The 22,874-nt window shown below is 42.4% G+C and overlaps 1 protein-coding gene across 1 annotated transcript; it reads right to left on the bottom strand.

Annotated features, from left to right (window-relative positions):
• Nucleotides 1–2,036: 2,036 nt before the first annotated feature.
• Nucleotides 2,037–2,978, bottom strand: LOC146839612 (olfactory receptor 5B21-like). The gene has a single exon (XM_085650829.1). The coding sequence runs from the start codon at nt 2,976–2,978 to the stop codon at nt 2,037–2,039; it is 942 nt and encodes a 313-aa protein (XP_085506955.1).
• Nucleotides 2,979–22,874: the final 19,896 nt, after the last annotated feature.

The following is a 22,874-nucleotide window of genomic DNA, read 5'->3' as shown; positions in this document are numbered from 1 at the left end:
TGGAGTTAGCTACTGCACCCACAAACCTTTGACAAAACAATTTAACCTTTACATGCTAAAAAGCATATAACCAATTCACAAAAGTGAACTTTAAAAAATATTAGGCAATGAGAGAGGTGATGATTTTGGGGTCACCCCTAACCTAGGGGGAGGACCAAGCAGATGCCTTGAACACAAAGAGCATATCATGCTGAACGATTCGGTGGTGGTCCTATCCTCCTAGGACCACCTCAAGCAAAGTTAAGGGCAACAATACAATGCCAACCAAAGGCCCAGAAAAACATTATGAGGTCAGAATCTAGAGTGCAGTGAATATTATAATATTAGCTCTCAGCTGAGCCCGGAGAGCCTGCCCCTTGAGGAATGTTTTGATATTGGATACTATAATATTCACTGCATGGAACTGAGGTGGGTGCAGCTGTTTCATCTTGTGACAGGGCCTCCCTTTCTGTGGCTGAAGCAAATGTGTTTGGGCTAGATGTATTTGGACCACAGAAAAGGGAAGATGTTGTTTGGCTATTAATCGGGAGTGAAGAGCAGTTAATCGGAGCTGGAGACAAGATGGCTCCTGTTTGAACGGCCACGCTGGTCATTCCTCGCCGCTTGGGTCTATATGCAGTAATGCGGGGATATCCCCTGACGGGGACACCAAAATTTCTGTACCTATTAGAGTTAAAAGTATTTAAGTATTTATTTTTAAGTAGCCCAGAGCAGCAGGTCTGGCAGCAAGAAAGATCCACAGTAAACTGACTCAACTCTGAGTCTGAACAGTATCAATAAAGCTCAGTGAGATTTGAAAGGCAACATGCATCCGCACGCAGAACAAAGCTGTCTTTATGCTGATGCCAGTTTTGAAGACAAACAGAATGTCATAGTCATGGACATTCTGGTAAGAGCGGAATGGCCAGCGCGTGAGTGAGTCAGGGAAAAGAAACACTCACACGCGTGCACAAGCTGCCTGCGAGAATGCTTACAATGCCTCAATAATGATTAAGAATCACAGTACAACTTATGCCTCAATAAGGATTAAGAATCGCAGTACAACAACGTTACTTCAGGCTACACAATTTCGGCTATGGATGTTATATCACCTTGAAAAAGGCACCTGTACCAAACTGATGTCATACTGGGGGTTTTGCTGATGTCTGTATCTGAATGACTTGACACCTTCACAGTTCTTGGAAAGATAGGCACTGAGGACATCTGCTTCGAAGGCAGACATGTTGATGATTCTGCATAATTTGAGGAAAAATGGCAGCATCCCTTGTCAAAAATGGCAGCCTCCATTACGCAGAATGGACTCAGGGCCAAAGGTAAACTAGCGGGATAGGCTAACTAAAATAGAAGCGATAGCTAACATGGAAACAGTCTTGTTTGTGTTTCAGAACCTAAATCTAAAAGAAAGAAGACTAAAAGCAAGTGAATAAAATAATAGGTGGGTAACAGTCATAAACTTTATGACATTGCTGGAATTATCACTAAATGGGTTTTTTTATTGATCTTGCATATCCGAGATATACATTTACAGAATAAAAGCACATGCCAGAAACGTGCATTTGACGAGATTGCAATTCATCACTTGTTACATGTTCAATAACAAATGTCTTCAGGCCGGGTTTGGTGGCTTAATGGACTAATGCATCCATTGTAGGGGCCGGTGTTTAACCTCGTGGTGGGTTCACCGAGCCTTTCATCCTTTATGAAGTTGATAAAATAAGCACCAATGAGTTGGGTAACAATAAACATCTGTTATTCAGTGCAAAGATTCACTTCTGGGTGAACGTGCACTTTACAAATGCACATGTTATGTTCAAACTGAAATAAGAAGGGGTCCGCGCTGGAAGACATGGTCCTTACAACAGTCTGTGGGGGGGAGGGCACAGAGCAGACCTTGAGATTCTGGAAAGGGTAGAAAAAGTACTTGGGACAGCTGTGAGGTCTCAAGCATACACACTTATGAGTATATGCAGGCTTTTTATGTGTGTAATGTAACCGAAGGTATCATACAAATGTCAACAACACCAGGTAGTTCTGGATTAATCAATTACATTGCTTTTTGCATGTAGACATTTCCAAACTGCCCCCTTCACCTCCTCATTTCTCAGGCTGTAGATGAGGGGGTTCAGCATTGGATTTACCAGTGTATAAAATACAGAAACCACCTTATTTTGCAAGACAGAGTCACTGGAAGGAAGTTGAAGATATATGAACATGGATGTGCCGTAGAACAGACATACAACAGACAGGTGGGAGCAGCAGGTAGAGAAGACCTTGGGTCTGCACACAGTGGTGCGGATTTTCAAAATAGCGGCGATGATAAAGACATATGATGCTACAGTGACTACAAAACAGACAAGGCCCAAAGAAAATACCACTGAAAAAATCACTGTCTTTCCTACAATAGTATTGGAGCAGGAGAGATTCATCAGTGGCATTAGATCACAGTAGAAATGATCGATGATGTTAGGCCCACAGAAGGAGGTGTGGAAGATGCACCCAATGTACACTGCAGCAGTCATGAAGGCTCCCAAGTAGACAGTAGTCACCAGCAGGATGCACACGTCGTTGTTGATGATAAGTGGATACAGTAGAGGGTGGCAGATAGCAGCATAGCGGTCATAAGCCATGGCTGCCAGCATGTAGGCCTCGATGGTTCCGAATACTGTAAAGAAATAGCTCTGGGATGCACAACCAATGAAGGAGATCACCTTCTTGCTGGAGAAGAAATCTGCCAGCATTTTAGGGGCAATGACAGAGGAGTAACAGCAATCAGACAAAGACAAATTACTTAGAAAAAAGTACATAGGGGTGTGGAGACGCGGTTCAATGGTGATTAACGCTATGATACCAATGTTGCCAAATAAGGATAAGATGTAGAAGAGAAGGAACATAACGAAGAGTGGACTCTGAAGTCTTGGGTCATCAGTGAGTCCCAGGAGGATGAATTCTGTCACTGAGGTCTGATTTCCATTATCCATGCTTTCCTAAGTTTGTATCAGTTGAGACAAGATGTAATACGTTAAAGTTCGGACAATTATCAATTTCTAGCATAAAGTATAGTCCTCAATAAAACTGGAAACGATAGTATAGTGAACAGGCAGCAATGACCATTCTCAAAAGAGGCATGGTTAACTATGGAATTGGCACTGACCTTATCCTGCCCTGTACAAGCTATTTTTAGGGACTACTTGCCCTTTCTGGGGAGCTGAAAATCCTCTAACTTCAGTCACAGAACAACAAGTAAATGTAGGAAGATAAACTGGCTTTTGACCTCTGCTACTGAAAGCTTAGCAAATGTGACCCGATAACAAGATTTAAAGGGATCTTTACTGCTCACAAAGTGAGAGAGCAATAAAAATGCCTTTAAATCTTGCAATCTTGTCACATTTCCTGGCTTTCAGAGACAGAGATCAAAAGTCAGTTTGCATTCCTACATTTATTTCTCTTTCTGTGACTGAAGTTAGAGTATTTTGTAAAAGGAACTGTGTAACAATTAAACAGTGCAAAGAATGTTAAATGACATGCTGTAAGATGTCAGGCTTTCTTCCTACCACAAAACTGAAATAGCTAATTGAACTGTTCAAACATTTCAAATATATTTAACTTGTTATTAAGATTCATTTTTGTAATTCTGTGATGAAAAAATATTTTCCTAATTAAAAAAATGATAAAATTAGAACACTTTACTTGGTGATGTGCAATATTTTTCCTGAACGCAATTTCCAATCATTATTTATGCGCTATTATTAGTAAAACTGCATGTTAGTGAGAAAGATTTGTGGTCATTTCTATGCAAAATATGCTGTCTTAAAATGACAGTGCACTACCACAACATACTTTGGTCATATATTTATGAAAAGTGAGTTTTTAAACATGAACTGGGAATTATTACTGCTCCTGCCCAGATGACGATCCTATTAGTGAAGTAAGAGGCAAGCCAGGAATCATGTGTACCCTTTATATGGGCTGTATTCTTGTTATACATGCAGCAAACATTTAGTCTAGTAAATAAAATTGGGTTTTCTTGTACAGCAGAAATAGTGAACTTGCATTTTTGAAGGTGCTCTCTTATGTGATAATAAAAAAAAGGTGGCTCCATAAGATAAATATTTGCCTAGGATCACACAATTTGAGACCAGTTCACAGGCCAAGTACATTACAGCAGGGGTGTGGAATTTAAGAAAATAACTACTTGTCCATGGGGCAGGTTGCTTTAAACATACTGGGGCTGAGTGTAATTGTAAGCAATAGTTCCAGGTTGAAATGCCATTTTGAATCTGCGCAAACCTACTAACTTGCATGTTTTAAGGGTTTTCACCAACTCTTCTCTAATCATACTGAGAAAGGAAGGAAATGTACTCCTGACAATGGCAGACATAAAACTTCTACCAGTGTTGGGAACAAGACGTTGGAGGGAAAGTGAACTCAGATTTTCGCATGAGCAAATCTACACCTGCATATTTGCTCATGCAAACATGCAGTTGCCAAATATTTTCTAGGTGTAATATGTCTTTGCCTACTTCTGTAAAGTCTTGTAAATTCAAAAAGCCATATATCTGCACTTAATGCAAGGACATGGGTGCACTTTCGAGACTTTATTTAATAATTGGGCCCCTAATTTGGTCTGGCGCTAACCATGACATTTTGTGTTTATTAAAATTCTGTCTCTCTCTCTCTTTCACCCTCTTTCCATCGGCTAGCTTCACGGTGAGTGACAGCATTCTGTTCTTTCACAAGGAACATATCGACACACAGTCGTTTTGTTCAGTGCCAGGAACTACTGTGGCAATCTGTGCTTTTTGAGACCAAAAACAATTTTTGCGTTTGCCAATGTTTGTTATAATGATGAGGGCCCAGCAGCTCCCACACCAATAAGATTTTACAAAAACTATGTCAAAACAAGTCGCACATTGACAAAACCAAAACACTAGCCAACAATTTCAGACCAACTGCCTTTACCAATGTATGTTTATTTGTATGTTTCCCATAATCGTATTAAAACTGGCTACACTAATCATCCATTATGAATATTTTGGGGAAACACTAGACACATCAACACATTTTAGTAAATGATGCTGCAAAGAAATGGTAGCCTATTTTGAAAGCAAAGAATCACCAACCTGGCTTTTAAGCTTATGAAAATATTTGCATCTAATCAAAGAATATTCTGGGAGCACAATACATAGCCTCATATTGCTAAACATTGAAAACATGTTTATACATTTTCATATTAGAACCACTGTCAGTAGTGCATTCTGAGCTTACAATTTTGAACAGCATTAACACCCGAACACAAATATTACCTTAATTGCAGGCAATGCTTTTCTCTGAGCCATAATGTGGTATTGTAAACTGGCAGCCAAAGGGTTTGTGCTGCTGGGGTTTGGGCCTATTTGTCCCAAGGACAGAATACACATGAAAACTAGTTGCCCTGGACCCAAACAATATGTCCTGGTTGGGCTATAGGAATTCCACATCCCTGTTACAGTTGGGTTGAGTAGAATATTAAAGTTACTAGACCTGCAGCTATAGTAACATTTTTATGATTTTTTGAGCCCTTATTGGCCCCTTCTCTGACTGCACAGTCATGCCATAAATACTGACACAAACACTGACAACACAATTCCAGAGCATACATCTTCACAACCACGGCCTTCACAAATTTAAGAAATACCCTTAATCTGTAGTTCATTCACATTCCAAAGCAGTTAAAATGTCTGGAATTGAACCCAACCCAGCCATTTCTGTGCAATCCCCACCCTGACATTTGCATTGGAGCCAAAACCTGACAGTCATTATTTATCTTTTGTGATTTTCTTGTGACTTTGTTTCTGAGGTTGAGTTACTGGATCTTAATGACTATTGGCTGGCTCCTTCATTCACAAGTCCGGCAAAGGAGCCCCTGGTGGGACACCTGGTACTTCCCACAATCCACCTACTGTTGTGGTTCCAAAGAAAAGATCGTTATTGCTCTGTTGTTGCATCAATAGCTGGGGACTGCACTACAACGCAATAGCTACTCAAGCAAGTTTTTTTGGGACTATCCACAAAGGGCACTTTTTAATGAGCTTAGTAGTAGTAAAGTAATACTGCTCAAGTACTACAACATGCTATTCTCAAACTATCCACCTAGTCTATCTTTTGTATGGGGAGAAATTGGTCCTAGTTGCAGAGGTCCCGGCTCTGGTAGTAAATGGGGGGAGTGACTGGAACATGGAGACTACTTACTATTAAATGGAAAGAGATCAGGAAGGTAAAAGAGGGGTCTGAAGGGGGCTGAGAAGGGATTTGGGGAGGGACAGGAAAATAGAAATATCCACTCCCAAACAAGAATGCCTACTGCTATTCAAAAACTGTACTTCTAAATGTATTACAGTCCAAAAGGACAAAAACTATAGTAAGTGTACTCCAGCCTTAGCCATGGACTAAGTCCAGCACCACACATGGCCACTCACAATAACTGCAACACACTTCCATTGAAAGCAATTGTTGGCAGGGACTTAATATAACATGCCAAAGGAAATATTGTTAAATAAATACAATTATGTATTTAATTTTCCGTTAAGTATTTCATTTGATAAGTTAATGTGCTTTAACATTTTATTTTTTAGCACTTGGTTAATAATTATTATTTTTCATTAATTTATATTTTTGGGTTACATAAAAATAATTTTTCTCTTTTTTGTGATAATTATGAAACTTTTTCCCTTTATTTTACCACCTGGAGATCTCAGCCTTGATGGCTAATACTTCCGCCTATGTGTGAAATTCTACTAGTAGTGACTTGCAAGTCCTATTCAGGCAGGTTCCACCATCTGTTTTAGTGGTGGACAAGTAAGTCTGCATCTAGTAGTACATTTACACTTGAAAATACTGACTAGAAAAAAAGTATAAAGTACAGTAGAAAATGTACATGTGACTAAATATACACACATACATTTACCTTTGTGAATAGGTCCCCAAAAACCCAAATGTACAACTGAGATTCTCTATATGTCCCCACCATCTGTTCCACATTGCACTGAACTGAACGTCAACCTGTTCTGGAAGTTCTAACAGGTCTGGACATTGACTATCTATTTGCCAGGATGGTCAACCACCTTAAGGAATCATACTCTTTTAGGTGACCTGACCAGAACCCTTAAAGCTGTCTAATCATTTTAAAGCAATACTGTTCATCTTTGGTTTCAATTGAATGATCAGTTTTATGAATGAATAGCCATTGACTTCTCATGTGTTGAAAATTCTTTTGCTTCACATTATCACATCACAAACAGCAATATTTTTGTGAACTTATGCTGGATATGCCCCATTGTGGCCCACTACCTATGACACACCCAGTTAGTGAGAAGGCATCTTCTGGTTGGGATGACAGATAGTTAATGGCAAAACAGAGGATATCTGAAGTTAGTTTGATGTTAATTACTGAGCCCGTGGTATCTTCAGAGTTGGTTTTGACTACCTTGCTCCCCTCCACTAAGTGGCACTGTTGGAGAGTGATCTGATTTAATGAGAGGGTGGTTGGGCTGTGGCATGGTCTTTGAAGATCTAGTCAGTATGTTGGTCTTGGGCTTGACACAAACTGCTATTGCTGGGACTGAAATTATCACAGTGTGTGGCTATGATAACAGAACTTTAACCTGTACAGCCACCCCTTATGTTTGTTGAATGATGCGAGATTATGTACTGTCAAGAAATACTGCAAAGTACTGTAGCCACAACTGGAATAAAAAAAGCACATGTTGATGGTTTACCAAGGTTGATTTCTTCTTCATAATTTAGGATCCATATGCGTGCAGCAGTAAATTTGTATGGATAAGTGTAATAATAAACACCTCCAACAAACCAATTGTTTCATTTTGAGAAGTTTAAAGAAACGTGAGTTGACTCATTTTAACATCACTCACAATCTCCTGAATATTTTCGTTGATGGCATTAAAAAGTATAGTGCTCACTAGAAATAAATGTAATGCTGGCGATCTGCAAGACAAGCTGGAATCATGTGAATTCCAGCATTTTGTATAAAACAATCTAACGCTGGTCGACCAACACAGGTAAAACTGTGTTACCTACTATTGCCAATGCAATGCCAATCATAGAGCCATGACACTGTCCACTGTCACAGTGGTGTGAACGGGGTTTGCACATCATCTAACATGCCTATCAATCACATTGTGAAGGGATCCTGTAAAAACAGGCTCAAAATTATATGAAAATGCATACTTCCCCCGAACATTTTGCCTTTTCCCCTCGTGTTTGCTGGAATTTTGTTTTCGTTGAATTTAGGAAACTGTACACTTTACTACTGTTAACCAGTGTTAAGGTTCTTGTGCGCACTCCTTAAAACATTGGCAGAATTGGCTTACAAACAAATTGCACATTTAATTATTTCACCTCTAAGTCCCTAGTAAAGTGGTACTACATGTACCCAGGGCCTGTAAATGAAATGCTACTAAGGGGCCTGCAGCACTTATTTTTTTTGATTTCAAATCTTTTTTATTGAGAAAGAAATAAAGAGATGACAAAGACATACAATAAATGACAATAAATGACAATAAATGACATATGCAATCCCCGAGCCCCTGAGAACTGGCAAATCGGTAGGGGAGTCGCCCCCAACACAGACATATATGGAGTCATATTCCTATATACATAGTAATAAGATCCGTACATCAGGACTATAATTCTGACCTTACGTCCGAATCACATGGACGAACTTGTAGTGAAACTGAAATTACTGAAACTGAAACTAAATGAATTAAATGAAATGAAATGAAATTAATTAAATGAAATTGAATTAAACTAAGATATGTCATGAACCCCATATCGGCCCCCAGACTCCGATTGCGCTATGGTGAGTGAGCGCCATATCAGCCAATGCCCTATATCCTGTGTGGTACCTTCAGAGTCCGCCACGCCCTGTATTCTATAGCCTAGTAGACATAATTCTGTCTCTTCGCCTCAGGGCGGGTCAAATGAGAACGAAGAACTGTCCAGGGATTTCCAGAGCCTCCTATTGGGAGCGCGCCACGGGGATGAGTGTAGCGCTGGATTATCAGCTCCTCTTAGAAACGAGAGCCATTCCTGCCAAACCCTGAATGAGACCTCAGAGGCGCTCTTCCATTTACATAGTACCACCTTGCAAGCTAGAGTAAGCAGAATATCTAACAACTGACGGTCATTGTCATTATGAAGCTCGTGATCCAGCACCCCCAATAGAACATAGACAAACTCCCTCTTAGATTTGATCTTAAAAATATGATCTATGCAGTCAAACACTTTCCCCCAAAACAGTCCTAGCGCAGAGCACCCAAAGAGCATATGAGCTAAGTCACCCACCGCTGAATTACAGTTCCAACATAGGGGGCTATCCCTCAGATGCAGTCGATGGAGTTTTTCTGGCGTCCAGTATGACCTGTTAAGGAGCATATATTTGGTTTGGGCCAGAATCGGGGAGATCTTATTCGTTAGGGCAGCAGCATGTATCAAGTCCCAGTCAAATACCAAACCAGTAGAGTTAGGCTCAGATTCCCACTTGGATTCATTTTTCTTGTATGCCTTCCTTGGGGTAGGGAGGAGTAATTTATAGATTTTAGAGACAAAGTGACCCGACCTCATAAGTCGTGGAACCTGGGTCTTAAGCCAAGGGTCGCTCGAGCTGAGGGAGCGAGTAGACAAAACGACCTTGAGTTTCAAAAAGTAATAAAAATCCATTGGTGACAGATTGTGGCTGGCCTGAAGCGAGGAGAACGGCAATGGATGTCCTCCCTCAAATAAGTCCTTCACCAGGTTAATGCCTTTCTTAGACCAATCTCTCCACTGCAGAGGTTTCCCTTCCATCTTAAACGATGGATTATACCATAACGATACCATAGTAGACTTTCTCCATAACAAACCTGCTTTATGAGTCTGATCTAGTCTCAGAAGCGCTCTTCTAGTATTTAGTAGGATGTATTTGGAGTGGGGCAGATGGGATAGATCCATTGAAAGTAATGCTATTAGGGGGGCATTACCAACCAGAGATTTTTCAATCGCAATCCACAGCGGGGTGTAGTCCGCGTCCTCACTCAGCCACTGCGCCCCCTGTTTACATAGAAAGGCCGTCTGATAGTTCCTAAAGCTAGGAAGACCCAGGCCGCCTTTTCCTTTTGATAGCTGTAGCTTCTTCATAGATATCCTGGGTTTCTTCCCCTGCCACAGGAACCCACCAAATAGCCCATCCACCTTTGTCAAGAAGGCTTCCGAGAACGTCATTGGTAACATGCTCGCCAGATAATTTACCAATGGTGTCACCATCATTTTTAGGGTTTCCACCCTGCCCCACCATGACAGGAATTTCGGGGACCACCCCTCTAATAATTTAGATATTTTCTTCAGAATCAAGGTTTCGTTCACCCCCAAAGTTGTGACTAGGTCCTTATCAAATTCCAGCCCCAAGTATTTAAAGCAGCCTGGCTGCCACGTCAAACCTGAGTCCCCCATAATCTCTCTATTACCCAAATTATTCAACAATTTAACCTCTGTTTTATCTTTATTCAGCTTGTATCCTGACACCCTGGAGAAATCGTCAATGGTAGAAAGGAGAGCCGGTATAGCTTCTTCCGCCCTTTCTGAGACTATTAAAACATTCAAATGGGATACCAGCAATACCATTGTTATTTCTCAATCGATAGAGAAAGGGTTCAATGGCCAATAAAAACAGTGAGGGTGAGAGAGGACAGCCCTGTCTGGTGCCTTGGTGTAAGTGAAACGAGGAGGAAAATGAGCCGCCAGCCCTAACTCTCGCCGAGGGACAGGAGTATAGAGACATCACCATCTTTCTCCATCTTTATAAAAGTTTGACCCAGGTTGAACTTATTTAGGACTGCATTCAAATAGTTCCAATCGACTCTGTCGAATGCCTTCTCGGCATCAAGCGTGATTGCAACAGTGGGTGTAGATAACAGTCTTGCCCTTTCAAGTACATGCGCCAATATTCTGGTATTATCGCTAGACAGTCTATGCTTCAAAAACCCCGCCTGTGAGGCATGTATCAATTTGGGCAGGACCTTTTGAAGCCGATTGGCCAAAATCATGGCTAGAAGCTTACAGTCAAGATTAATGAGGGAGATAGGCCTATAATTCTTTGGTAGCGCCGGCTCTTTCCCCTCCTTTGGCAGTACCGCAATGATGGCTTCCGACAACGTTCCCCTCACTTCCCCCACAGTACTGATTTCTTGGAATAGGTGTAAGAGTGGTCGTGATAATAGTGGGGAAAAGCTTTTGTAAAATCTAGCGGTGAACCCGTCCGGTCCGGGTGCCTTACCGCATTTTAACGATTTAATGACCATCTCGACTTCCTGGAGTGTGATGGGACCGTTAAGGCCATCACGATCTACAGTGGATAGGGAGGGAAGATTGCAGCCATCCAAGTAACCGTCTATTTTGGAATCGACTACCTCCGTGTTCTTGGCATAAAGTTGCTCATAAAATTGTTTGAATACTTCCGCTATCTTGACCGGGTCAGAGTGTGCTGTTCCCCCCTGATCTTTGATGGAGATTATCGTATTTTTTTGTATTTTAAATTTGAGGTATGCCGCGAGGCTTTTCCCTGCCTTGTTGGACGCACAGAGTTTGAATTGCTTCCTCTTAGTCAACCAAATCCCTGCTCTCTCACTGACTATTTTGTTATATTCATACTTCTTATTTGCTAGTTTATTCATTGTGTCCTCTTTCCTATCAGACAGGTGTTTCTTCTCTAGCGCGGCAATTTCTCTTTCTAAAGTCTCCAGAGCTTTATTGTGTTCCTTATTGATAACAGATTTTATTTTAATAACAACCCCTCTTATTGTACTCTTTAGCGCCTCCCAACGAATCAGATCAGTAGTATCCCCTCTACCATTATGTTCTAAATATTCTCTAATCGCGGACTCTATCTCTACCTTATGTTGTTCTTTATCAAGGACCTCCTCATTAAACCTCCAGACTGATTGTCGAGTAGAAGATTTAACATTGGAGATGGACAAGGAAATACAGGAGTGATCGGATAAAACCCTTGGCTCTATAGATGTTCCTTCCATTCTGGGAATGCCATTCTTTGTTATAAATAGATAGTCGATCCTGGAGAATGAATCATGTGGTGGAGAATAAAAGGTATAGTCCCTCCCATCAGGGTTCTGTAACCTCCATGTATCTACCAGCTGGAATCGAGTGCACAGATTAGTAAAGGCCTTATGAGATCTATTGCTACAAAAGGAGCATCTGGAATCCCTGTCCAGCACAGGATCAAATGGTAGATTAAAGTCTCCTGCCATAATGTGTATGGCTGAATCCGGGATAGTCTCGAGTTGCTTGGCCAGATCAGACCAAAAGGTTAGGTCGCAGGTATTAGGGGCATAAATATTTGTCACATAAAATTCAGTGTCGTCTTTAGTCAGCTTGGTCGTAACCCATCGCCCTTTTGAGTCCAAGTCGAAGGAGAGCAAATCTACGTTAGATTTTTTTGCAATCAATGTCAGGACCCCATTTTTCTTTCCTATCGCCTCAGACCCTGCAACCTCAACAAAGAATTTATTCCTGAGAGTATGAAATTGTGAGGCTTCAAGTTTAGTTTCCTGCAACAACACAATATCACCTTTTTGCCTACGTAAATACTCCAGAATCTTCTGGCGCTTAACTGGCTGATTGAGACCCTTGACGTTGAGAGAGAGTATTTTCAAGTTATTCATTCTCGTTACGCCTATAGGAGTATCAATAGCGGATAATGACATAACTAATCAAGAGCCAACATGGTAGATTGTTAACAAACTACCCTTAAAAGTGTTTACTCGGTCCTCCCTCACTCTCGCCAAAAACACCCCAACTCTCACAGCACTGGCATGAAGATAGAAGTACAATCGGCAAGGGCAATAACAGGAGAATGATACTAGACCTGGAATGCATTGCAACTGGACATAAACACTATCTGGATCGTGACAGCCACCCCAGCGTAGACATTGGCAGTAGAAAGAGTCTGAGTCTGGAGTGCATTGGAACATGACAGAAACATAAGTAGGATCGCGGCAATGCAATCGACATAGGCATTGGCAATAAAATGGACCTGGTATGCGCTGGAACATGACATAGGCAACAACATAAATAAAAATTAACACAGAAAACAAACACACCCCCCCCCCACACTCCCTCTCCCATCCTCCCACCTCCCCCTCACCCTCCCAACCACCCTCCCCCACCCCTCCACCCCGAGATAAACTAGTAGGCATGGTGACACGGAAAGACTAGTGTTCCTCCCATGGTCACAAATCGCATTCGTGTAGGCAATTCGGGAATTAACCCAACATCTAAACAGCCCAAACCTGAGCGCCCATTAAGCAACCGAGCCTATCCAGGCAACAACTAACTTATACAATTAAGCTGACGCTAGGTCACCTCCCATTGGGATTATCAGCATACATCAACATTATCAGTCTTAAGTACCCACCCTCACTGACCCTAACCCATTCTAACAAAAAGGCACATCCGAGCAGATCAATGAGCAAATAGTAGATATGAACGATTCATGGCTAGTAACCAACACTCGAACAGAGCACAAGTCACCCAAGAGCACAGAAGAGAAGACTTGCTTCCCCCTGTATTCCATGGATAGACCCCAACATTGCAGCAGTGCAGCAGTGCAACAATACATCAGGACCCAGCAGTACATGACCACAAATGACACAACGGGATAATAATCTGCTATGGAAACAGAGAGTTCTGCCTAGATGATGAAGTAGAGGCCGCCGCTGACGTGTCCATATGTAGCTCATCGCCTCCTTCCAGACATTGCCTGAGCTTCAACGGATCCGTGAAAATCTGCGGAGAACCTTTGATAAAGACACGGAACTTTGCTGGACCCACAAAACCAAATTGGTGGCCCAGCGACTTCAACTGTGGTCGCAAAGCAAGAAAAGCCTTCCTCGTGTCGACAGTTTCTTTACTGTAGTCCTGTGATATGTACACTTTACTATATTTCCAGAGCACATGGTTATTTTTGCGCACAAATGATAGTATTTGTTCCACATGTTGGTAGCGCAATGGTTTGCATACAATAGGTCGCGGACCCTTTTGTCCCGGCATGATCCTGCCCGGAACCCTATGAGCTCTATCAAATTCCAGTGGGTGATGAAAGTTAAGATTAGTTGCCTGCGAGAACCATGTCTCCAAAAATGGGACATAGGACCCGTACGTTTCTTCTGACCCCTCCGGTATCCCAAAAATGCATAGGTTCCCCCTCCGATTTCTGTCTTCCAATTCCGACAGCTTCCTTGACATCTGCTCTGTGGAAATATGTAGGTGTTTCAAGGAGCTACACGTCTTGGTCTCCGAATCCTCGAGGCGGCTGATTCTCGATTCCGACTCCGTCAATCTGGCATTAGTTTCTCTGATGTCTTTGCGAATTGCTACGATTTCTTCTTTTGTAGACTTCGCAATCTCTCTCACCTCTTCCAATCTATTTAGTATTATGTCCATCGTGTCCGTCACATCCTTTTTACCCTTGACCGGTGAGATCGGATTAGGTGGCTCCGCTTTGAGTCTTTTCAGATTCTTTGTTTCTTTGTTTGTTTCTTTGTCCCCCATCTTGTGAGCGCACGTAGAGGCTGCTAAGCTAAATTACAAATCCCAAAGACATTCACCTCGGCAAGGGTCCTTCAATGTGGTCTCTCTCCCCAGAAGCAGTGTGGGTAGGAATCCAAAATCTTAGAGCATACCTCAGCATACAACAGCATCCCGTTTGGGGCCAGCCAACGCACTGATGGAGCGGCAACCCGCGACAAATCCGAGTCAATCACGCCTCTTCTTCGCTTACTGCTTCCATGTGCTGCTCAGGCATTAGCTACACAGTCGGTGCACGTGCAATCAGGAAGCCTCCTGCATCATCAGCACTCACAGCCTTCATTAGTGCTTATTATGTTCATCGTGCTCCTTATACCGACATTCATATTCCATGCTCATTTGTATCTGTTATGCTCCTTATGCTCCATTCATGCTCCACGCGTAAGTGAACTCCCAGCATCCTGCCGCTAAGTACAGCGCCTCAAAGGAGCCCACTATCCACCACCGCTACCGCTATTCCGTGAGAGAGCAGACCTGCGCAGCTGACTAAATCATAATTGCACTCTTATGTGCCATGTGCAGCCTTACTTCGCCCATCTTGTTTTACATCTGTAGTCCACGTTGACCTCGTCCTCAACACAGCAGTCCTCGCAGCCTCACGAATGCACAGGGGCTCCGGGGAACCCTGCCGCCGCCATTTTATGCCCTTTCATACATCGGTGAATCACGGCCAACCCGGCACATTGGTGGTGAAAGCTACAGTTCCCAAGGTGCTCCCCGCTTTCATGCACCAACAGCGATCTCGCACTGACCTTTCCTCAGTTAATCCTCGGTGAAGCCGATTCGCGCTCCGAAACCGGGACTCCAAGGATTCCCGTCGCCGCCATCTTGCGTGTCCGCGTTACCTCTCCTGTCGGGGAAGCGCCACCTTATTCAAACCTGTAAAGGTCCCCCTCACTCCTGTTGTTGCATGCAGACCCTACGACCCTCCAAGGCAGACCTTCCAGTAGTGCAGTAATATCGGCAGCGTCAGCATCCGCCCGGTGGCCCGCAGGGTCCTACGACCGCGTGTCTCGCTCGGGATCAGCTTCCAGGGGACTCGGCAAGAACTCACCGACAGGGCAGCCCAGGCGTCTCAAACTCGAACCAGAGTCAGGCATTGAACTCCGATCGCCAAATCAGTCATTTTCCGCTTGCATGGCTTGACTTTGACTCCGTAAACTGCTTCAGATTGCACGACCACGGGAGGAGCAGTGCGCTAAGCCGCCATCTTCCCCGGCGTCCAAACCACGCCCCCGGCCTGCAGCACTTATTGTGCCACCCACCTAGGTAGCCCCTATAAAACATATCTCAGTTCTGCCACAGGAGCTTGTGTGCAGTTTTAAACTGTCAATTCGACTTGGCAAAATAAACCTTTTGCCAGGCCTAAACCTTCTTTTTTAATACATGTAAGTCACACGTAAGGTAGGCTCTAAATGTAGGACATATGTTTTTAAGTTTTACATGTCTTCTTGGTGAAAAACTCACAATTTCGTTTTTCACTACTGTTCGGCCTACCTCTTCACGAGGATAGCAATGGGTTACAATATTTAATCATTGTTATGTATTTATAAAGTTTTATTACGCGGGAACATCACCCATGAGGGTATCAGAGTGCTTTGCAAATGATCAGAAATAAGAAAAAAGAAAGCAAACAACAACATAATCAAGAGAGGTACAATCTGTGTAAGTTCACACACTGAGGAAAGTTACCTCCACAGCCTAAGAAACAACAGGCATGGTTCAACAATCGAGTAATAATCATGGGTGTAGACATTAAGTCAAATTTTGTGAACTAGAGCAGACATTTGTTCTTAAGCAGTACTACAACTACTTTTTTTGAAAGATGCAGTTGAGGGTATCAGTCTGATTTCAGGTGGTAGGGAGTTCCGAAGTCTTTGGGCAGTACCCGAGAAGGCTCTGTTGCAAGTTTTCTTTTTATGGAATTTCTGTGGTTTCAGCAACAAGGTTCTGGTGCTTCTAGAGGATCTGCATCCACCAGATAATTCTAGTTTTTGTCCCAAGTACTTTGGGGTGTTGCAGTGTAATGCTTTATGGGTCAAGTAAGCATTTTTTATAGTTTAATCCAGTTTAGGAATTTTTTATCCTGAGAGATGTGTTTTTCTTTTAGTTCTTGTGATGAGCCTAGCAGCAGCGTTAAGAGAGTTGGTTAAGATAAATGCCAACTTGGATCTAGGAAGGCCACAAAGGGTTGCACTTCCATAATCCACACTGGGAATAACTAGGGCATGTACTGTGATTTGAAGTCGTCATGGGGTAGGAAGGGTTTTAATTTCCTTAAAATCTTTATTTGGTAGCTCGCACCTTTGATGATGGTACTGATGTGCTCCTGTATGTTCAGGTTCCTGTCAAGTGTTATTCCTAGAGATTTTGTGGAATCTATAATGCGTGGTGAGCAGTTAAGAGCAGATAGATGCTTCAGCCATAATTCGATCTCAGCTGAGTGTTTGGGAGGGATGATTAAGAGGAATTTCGTTTGATGATATTTAGAGTAAGGTGGATGTGGGTTAGCCAGTTTGGGTTTCTCATAGAGTTGTGTTGGGGTGAAGAGATTTTCAACTAAAATTGGGTGTCATCATCATACATGTGATAATGAATGTTGGAAGATTTCAAAGTTTAGGCTAGAGGCTCCATGAATAGGTTGAAGAGATTAGGTGAAAGAGAGGACCCCCATGGGACCCCTAACATGACTGGTGTGACTTTGAAGAAGGACTGGTTAATCTTGATTCTTTGAGTTCTGTTGCAGAGAAACAAGGTGAACCAATTTAATACAGACCCTGAAAGCCCAATCCTCCATTCAAGTAAGTCTAGGAGACTGACATTTAAACGTATCAAACACAGACAATAAATCTAGGAGGATTAGAATGCAGGATTCGTTCAGATCCAGCATTTTTAGCATGTTGTTCATTATGTATGTGAGAGCTGATTCAGTTCCGAGGCCTTGTCAGTAGCCTGATTGGAAGTAATCTCGAAGTCAGAATTGTTGGGCCTGATTCACAGAACTAACTTAAGACAAACTCCTAAACTTACTAGCATTTTGGTATTCACAGAAGGCCCTTACTCATTTCGGTATTCACAGAAGTTAGGAGTGCTAACTTTAGGACTCCTAAATGCCTTCTGTGAATACCGAAAGTCTAAAAGTTAGGATTTTTCTCAGTTTAGGAGTAGTAAAGTTAGGAGTCCTAACTTTACTACTCCTAAAGTGAGAAAAATCCTGACTTTAAGACTTTCGGTATTCACAGAAGGCATTTAGGAGTCCTAAAGTTAGGAGTCCTAACTTTACTACTCCTAAACTGAGAAAAATCCTAACTTTAAGAGTTTCGGAACTCACAGAAGGCATTTAGGGGTCCTAAAGTTAGGACTCCTAACTTTACTACTCCTAAACTGAGAAAAATCCTAACTTTAAGACTTTTGGTATTCACAGAACGCATTTAGGAGTCCTAAAGTTAGGACTCCTTACTTCTGTGAATACCGAAATGAGTAAGTGCCTTCTGTGAATACCAAAACGAGTAAGTGCCTTCTGTGAATACCAACGTGATAGTAAGTTTAGGATTTTGTCTTAAGTTAGTTCTGTGAATCGGGCCCCTTGTGTGTATTCGCAAAGTGGGACCTGGACACATTTTTAATTCAGAATGATGCAGAGTTGGCTTAATTTTTTTAGGTACAAGTGATCTGTAGTGGGGGGTTTTTTAAAATAGGGGTTACTTGCCCTTCTTTTAGCGCTTTGACGAAGCAAGGCATTTACTATATTGGTCCAAAGAGGGAGTATAGAAGATTTCATCTCCTTGAAGATTTTTAATGATAACGGGTCATTGAAGTGGTTTGAGGGTTTTCCCGCTGGAAGAATGTTGTGAATGTTGCTTTCATTGAAGGTTTTGAATGCATTCCAAGACGTGATGTTTTTGGGCATGTGCCCTGGGACACCAGGGCGCTCAGCTATTCGTGAAAGAGGGAGGTTATGTGGTATATCCGGAAGGACCTCCGTTGCTGCCTTAGATCCTTTTCGATTATTTCCATCTTTCCTAGGCAGAAGAGATGCAAAATCCTCGCAGTTTGGTAGCATGTTGGACCCAGGTATATTATAAAAGGATCAGGTTGATTATTCGATTGTCGTTTGAAAAGTCAAAAAGTTTTTTAGTTTGGTTTCTGGCCAGAGCTAGTTGAATTCTAGAGAAATTCACTTTTGAACTTCTTATACATTTATTATAGATGTTCCTCACTGATCTTAAGCGTTTTATGTGTTCGATGAAGGAAATAATCTCCATACTCATTCTGTTAGTCTCAGATTACATCTTTCAGAGTGTAGGCTTTCATTGAACAATGGTTTAGAGTTTTTGGGAGACATTGTTTTTACTGTTGTAAGGGTGCAATCTAGTCTACGATGTTTCTAATGGAAGTGTTGTAGTGATCTGTAAGGACTTGGACAACTACTATGTCCACCTGAGGAGAGTAGGATGATGTTGCTGAGGGAAGTCAGATTATTCAGGTTTATGTTCCTCGTGATCATTTTCTAATGTTCAGGTTTCCTTAGTTGAGCCTATTTTGTACTCACAGCATCTGTGATGAGGAAGGTGATACAGTGATAATATGTATAGTTGCAAGGGACAATAGATTTGAGTTGGATGTTGTCCACCTTCGAAACAAATAGGTCCAAGGTAGCACCCTTGTTGTGTATAGGGCTGCTACAAATTTGGGTCAGGTCAAGGTAAGATAGAAAGGTTTTAAAGCTGTTCACTGTAGAGTCATTCAGGTTTTCCAGTGTAGGTTGAAGTCTCCAAGGAAGATCTGTGAATCTCGATGTTCAGAGTTGGTTGTGATGACTTCCATGATTTGTTCAATGAATGGTAGGTTTTCTCCTGGTTGATGGTAGATCACCTGAAGTTTGCAAATTGCTCTGTTGTTACTTGCAATATCAATGCATAGGTATTCACAAGCAGATCCAGCAACGGTTTGTGACTGTTTCACAAAGAGATTGCTACGGTAGATGCAAGTGACCCACCAAACAGGTTTGTTAGCTCTATCTAGTCTAATGATGTGAGGACTTAGGGTGGACTAGTGAGTCAAGTAAGAGGTGCAGAGGCATCATTTAGCAATGCTTCTGTCAGAATAACAAAGTCGATCTCATGAGTAAGGATGAGGCCAGAGATCAGGCGAGTGTCTAACAGCCGATCTGCAATTGAGTAGCATGCATATCAAGTGAGTGATGGTGTCAGCTGACGGAGTCTGTGTGATGGTAAAACGCTAAAGGTTGGCTTTGTTTATGGCTCTGGTGTTGTGCCTAGGTTCTCGGTGTGGATTTGCAGGAATAGTTTGGATTTGGGCCACAGTGTCCATGTCAGTGGCGTTAGTAGAGTTATAAGTAAGGAGGAGGGCTTGATTATCACTGTCAGCTAGTCGATCGTTCAGTCTAATGAACTGGGAGGGGGCGTAATCTCTGGTGAGGATAAGAAGGAAGGTGGGAATGAAGTCTAGAGTAGAACTTAACAGATTGGGAATGGGTACGACTAAAGTTCAATGGAGACCTCCTGAGCCTTTGATTGATCACCAGTCCTTTGTTGAAGTTTGTGAAGCTTTGTAGTTTTGCCTTGAGTTGTAGAAGGTTTAGTGAAATCTCATCTAGTCTGGATTCCAGAGATGCGTGGAAACGAGTGGCCACAGTGTGGGTCAGGAGGTTAGGTAATGAGGGGGTGCATCGGGTTGTGGTGTATGAATAATGCTGGTCCAGGACAACCAGCAGGGGGTCGGTCTTGGTAGGGATGGAGTTAGGTGGCATGAGGAGAAGTGAGGAGCTTGAGAGTTGATTGAGAGTCGTGTGGAATGAGATGTTGATCAAGTTAGGTCATTTGAACTTAGAGAATGTCAATGATTGGGCCCTGGGGGAGTAGTGGGAGCTAAAGCGGGACCCGCGAAGATGTATTTGGAAGACAACGGTATAATCATGGTGAAGGGGTTAGTAGTCACTGTTCTAGAGGCAAGGTGTGAATGTGGTCTAGTTCCGCAAATCATGGGGGTCTTGGACCTTGTAGAGGGTGTCATATATACGGTATTGTAGGTTGGGATCAACGTCCGGAAGTAAGGGCGGGCTACGGATAAGGAGCTGGGTGTGGCAAGGGCAAGCATGGAAACTACTACAGGTTCCTATGAGAGGCCTGAAGAGCTAGTACCGCCTTGGGAGGGATAGGCATCCTTATTGGTCACAGCATTTGTAATGATAGCAAAACATTTATCCAATATTTCTAAGTTGCTATTTGAAGATTGAATGGGGATAATTTAATTGTAATATAGGGATTGGTTGCATCTGCTTTGCAGAAGAGTGAGAGAGCAACCGAGAGTCTTAGACCATGTGTAGTTTTCTTGAAGGAAGTTATCAAGAGCATGGAGTACAAGGGTTTAATCCATTGCACTTGTCTTTTGTGTAGAAGATAAGGCCACTAATTATAGCTCCTTTATTGGAACGGAAGTATGGATCAGAGATTCTAGTTTCTGGGTAAGATTTGAGGAATCTGTGATTTAAGCGTTAAGATGCATTTTAGTTACTTTAGGGGGGTACCTAATTTTATACACAATAAGTCTGGCCGGCTCTAGTTTGATGTCAAGAGCTCTTGGGCAGTTGGGCACCATGTTTGTGCGAGCAATTAACGTCCGATGGAAGAAATGGGTTAATGGAGAGAGACGTGGGGGTTCCAAATATAGCTAAGTTACTTGCCACTGCCAGATTGACATGAAACGATTCATACCAGGCACCTAACAGGCGGTCTCAGCACCAACAGGTATAGCCATAGTCTTCGGACTTTGGACTCAGTTGCTGGGTTATCTGGAGGATCCCGCCTCCCTTGGCCAACCTCCGCACACTGATTCCTTGACTTCTAGACAACAGTCTCTGGCACCAGAGTTCTTCTCCTTGACATCGGGTTCCTCAGTTTAGGAGTAGTAAAGTTAGGAGTCCTAACTTTACTACTCCTAAACTGTGAAGAATCCTAACTTTAAGACTTTTGGTATTCACAGAAGGCATTTAGGAGTCCTAAAGTTAGGAGTCCTAACTTTACTACTCCTAAACTGAGAAGAATCCTAACTTTAAGACTTTCGGTATTTACAGAAGGCATTTAGGAGTCCTAAAGTTAGGACTCCTAACTTCTGTGTATACCGAAATGAGTAAGTGCCTTCTGTGAATACCAAAATGAGTAAGTGCCTTCTGTGAATACCAAAATGGTAGTAAGTTTAGGATTTTGTCTTATGTTAGTTCTGTGAATCGGGCCCAGAGTGTTCTTCGTAACGGAAGTGAGAACCAGCGAGGCCATCTCGTGGTGTTCCACATCAGTTTATTGTTTTATCTATTTCCCCTTTCCCCTGTGGGCGGTCTTCCAGGAGGGTTTTATCTTGTCCTTCTGTGGAAAGCTGCAGGGGGGAATAGGCAAACTTAGCATCACCCCTGCTGGAGTTTGTTCTGGAAGGTTAGTGGCTTGTGTTATCTGCCAACCTGACAGTTACTACATGCTTACTTAACAGTCTTTGTTACCGGACGTCATCCCTTAATGCTGGTTCCGATCCCCTGGCGCACATTTTACTTTGTCTCTTTGCTCCTGTGACGGATCATTCATGACTCCTCAGAGAATTGCCGTCACTAATTGAACGGCCTCCAGTGTTTCCTTCATAGGCGCTGCGATAGCCATAGGTCTCACCCCTCTTTGTACACCAATCCCAGGGTACTACTCAGGATTGCTCCGCGGCATTCTCCTAATTACTTCTACTCAGCATTTTAAATATCTGTAACCTGGTCCTAAAGATTACCTGATCTAACTACAGGTCAACAGGACGTTGACTGCCCAGCGTACTTTTCTGGCACAACCGCTGTTGTCCAGCAGATTACCTATTGCCTTGGCACCATTTTTTCGTTGTCCCACTTGCGCCGTTCAACTTGCTTTTTTCACAAGCAGCCATGTGCACAAGTACGTACAGGTTACCTGTACATTTTTTGTTATATAGTGCCATCATTGATTTTGTTCACCTCTCCTTTTTAAATATAGACTACTCTGTGCATATGTTGCAATAACTATTATTGCCTCCCTGTCTGATCTTTCTTGTAACTATTGTGCATGCTTTCTGAATTTATCCTTCATCATTACTTGTTGAGACATTGTCATTTGGTATACACATTGATTATCCAGGTCTCAACTGGGTCTATGGGTACACTCTTGTGGTTTGTTTGAATGTTTTTGGGTAGTACAGGCACAATCTTTTTTTTA

The sequence above is a fragment of the Triturus cristatus genome, chromosome 4_1 (assembly GCF_964204655.1).
Source record: "Triturus cristatus chromosome 4_1, aTriCri1.1, whole genome shotgun sequence".
NCBI lineage: Eukaryota > Metazoa > Chordata > Amphibia > Caudata > Salamandridae > Triturus > Triturus cristatus.
This window is presented reverse-complemented; position numbering and strand designations above follow the sequence as displayed.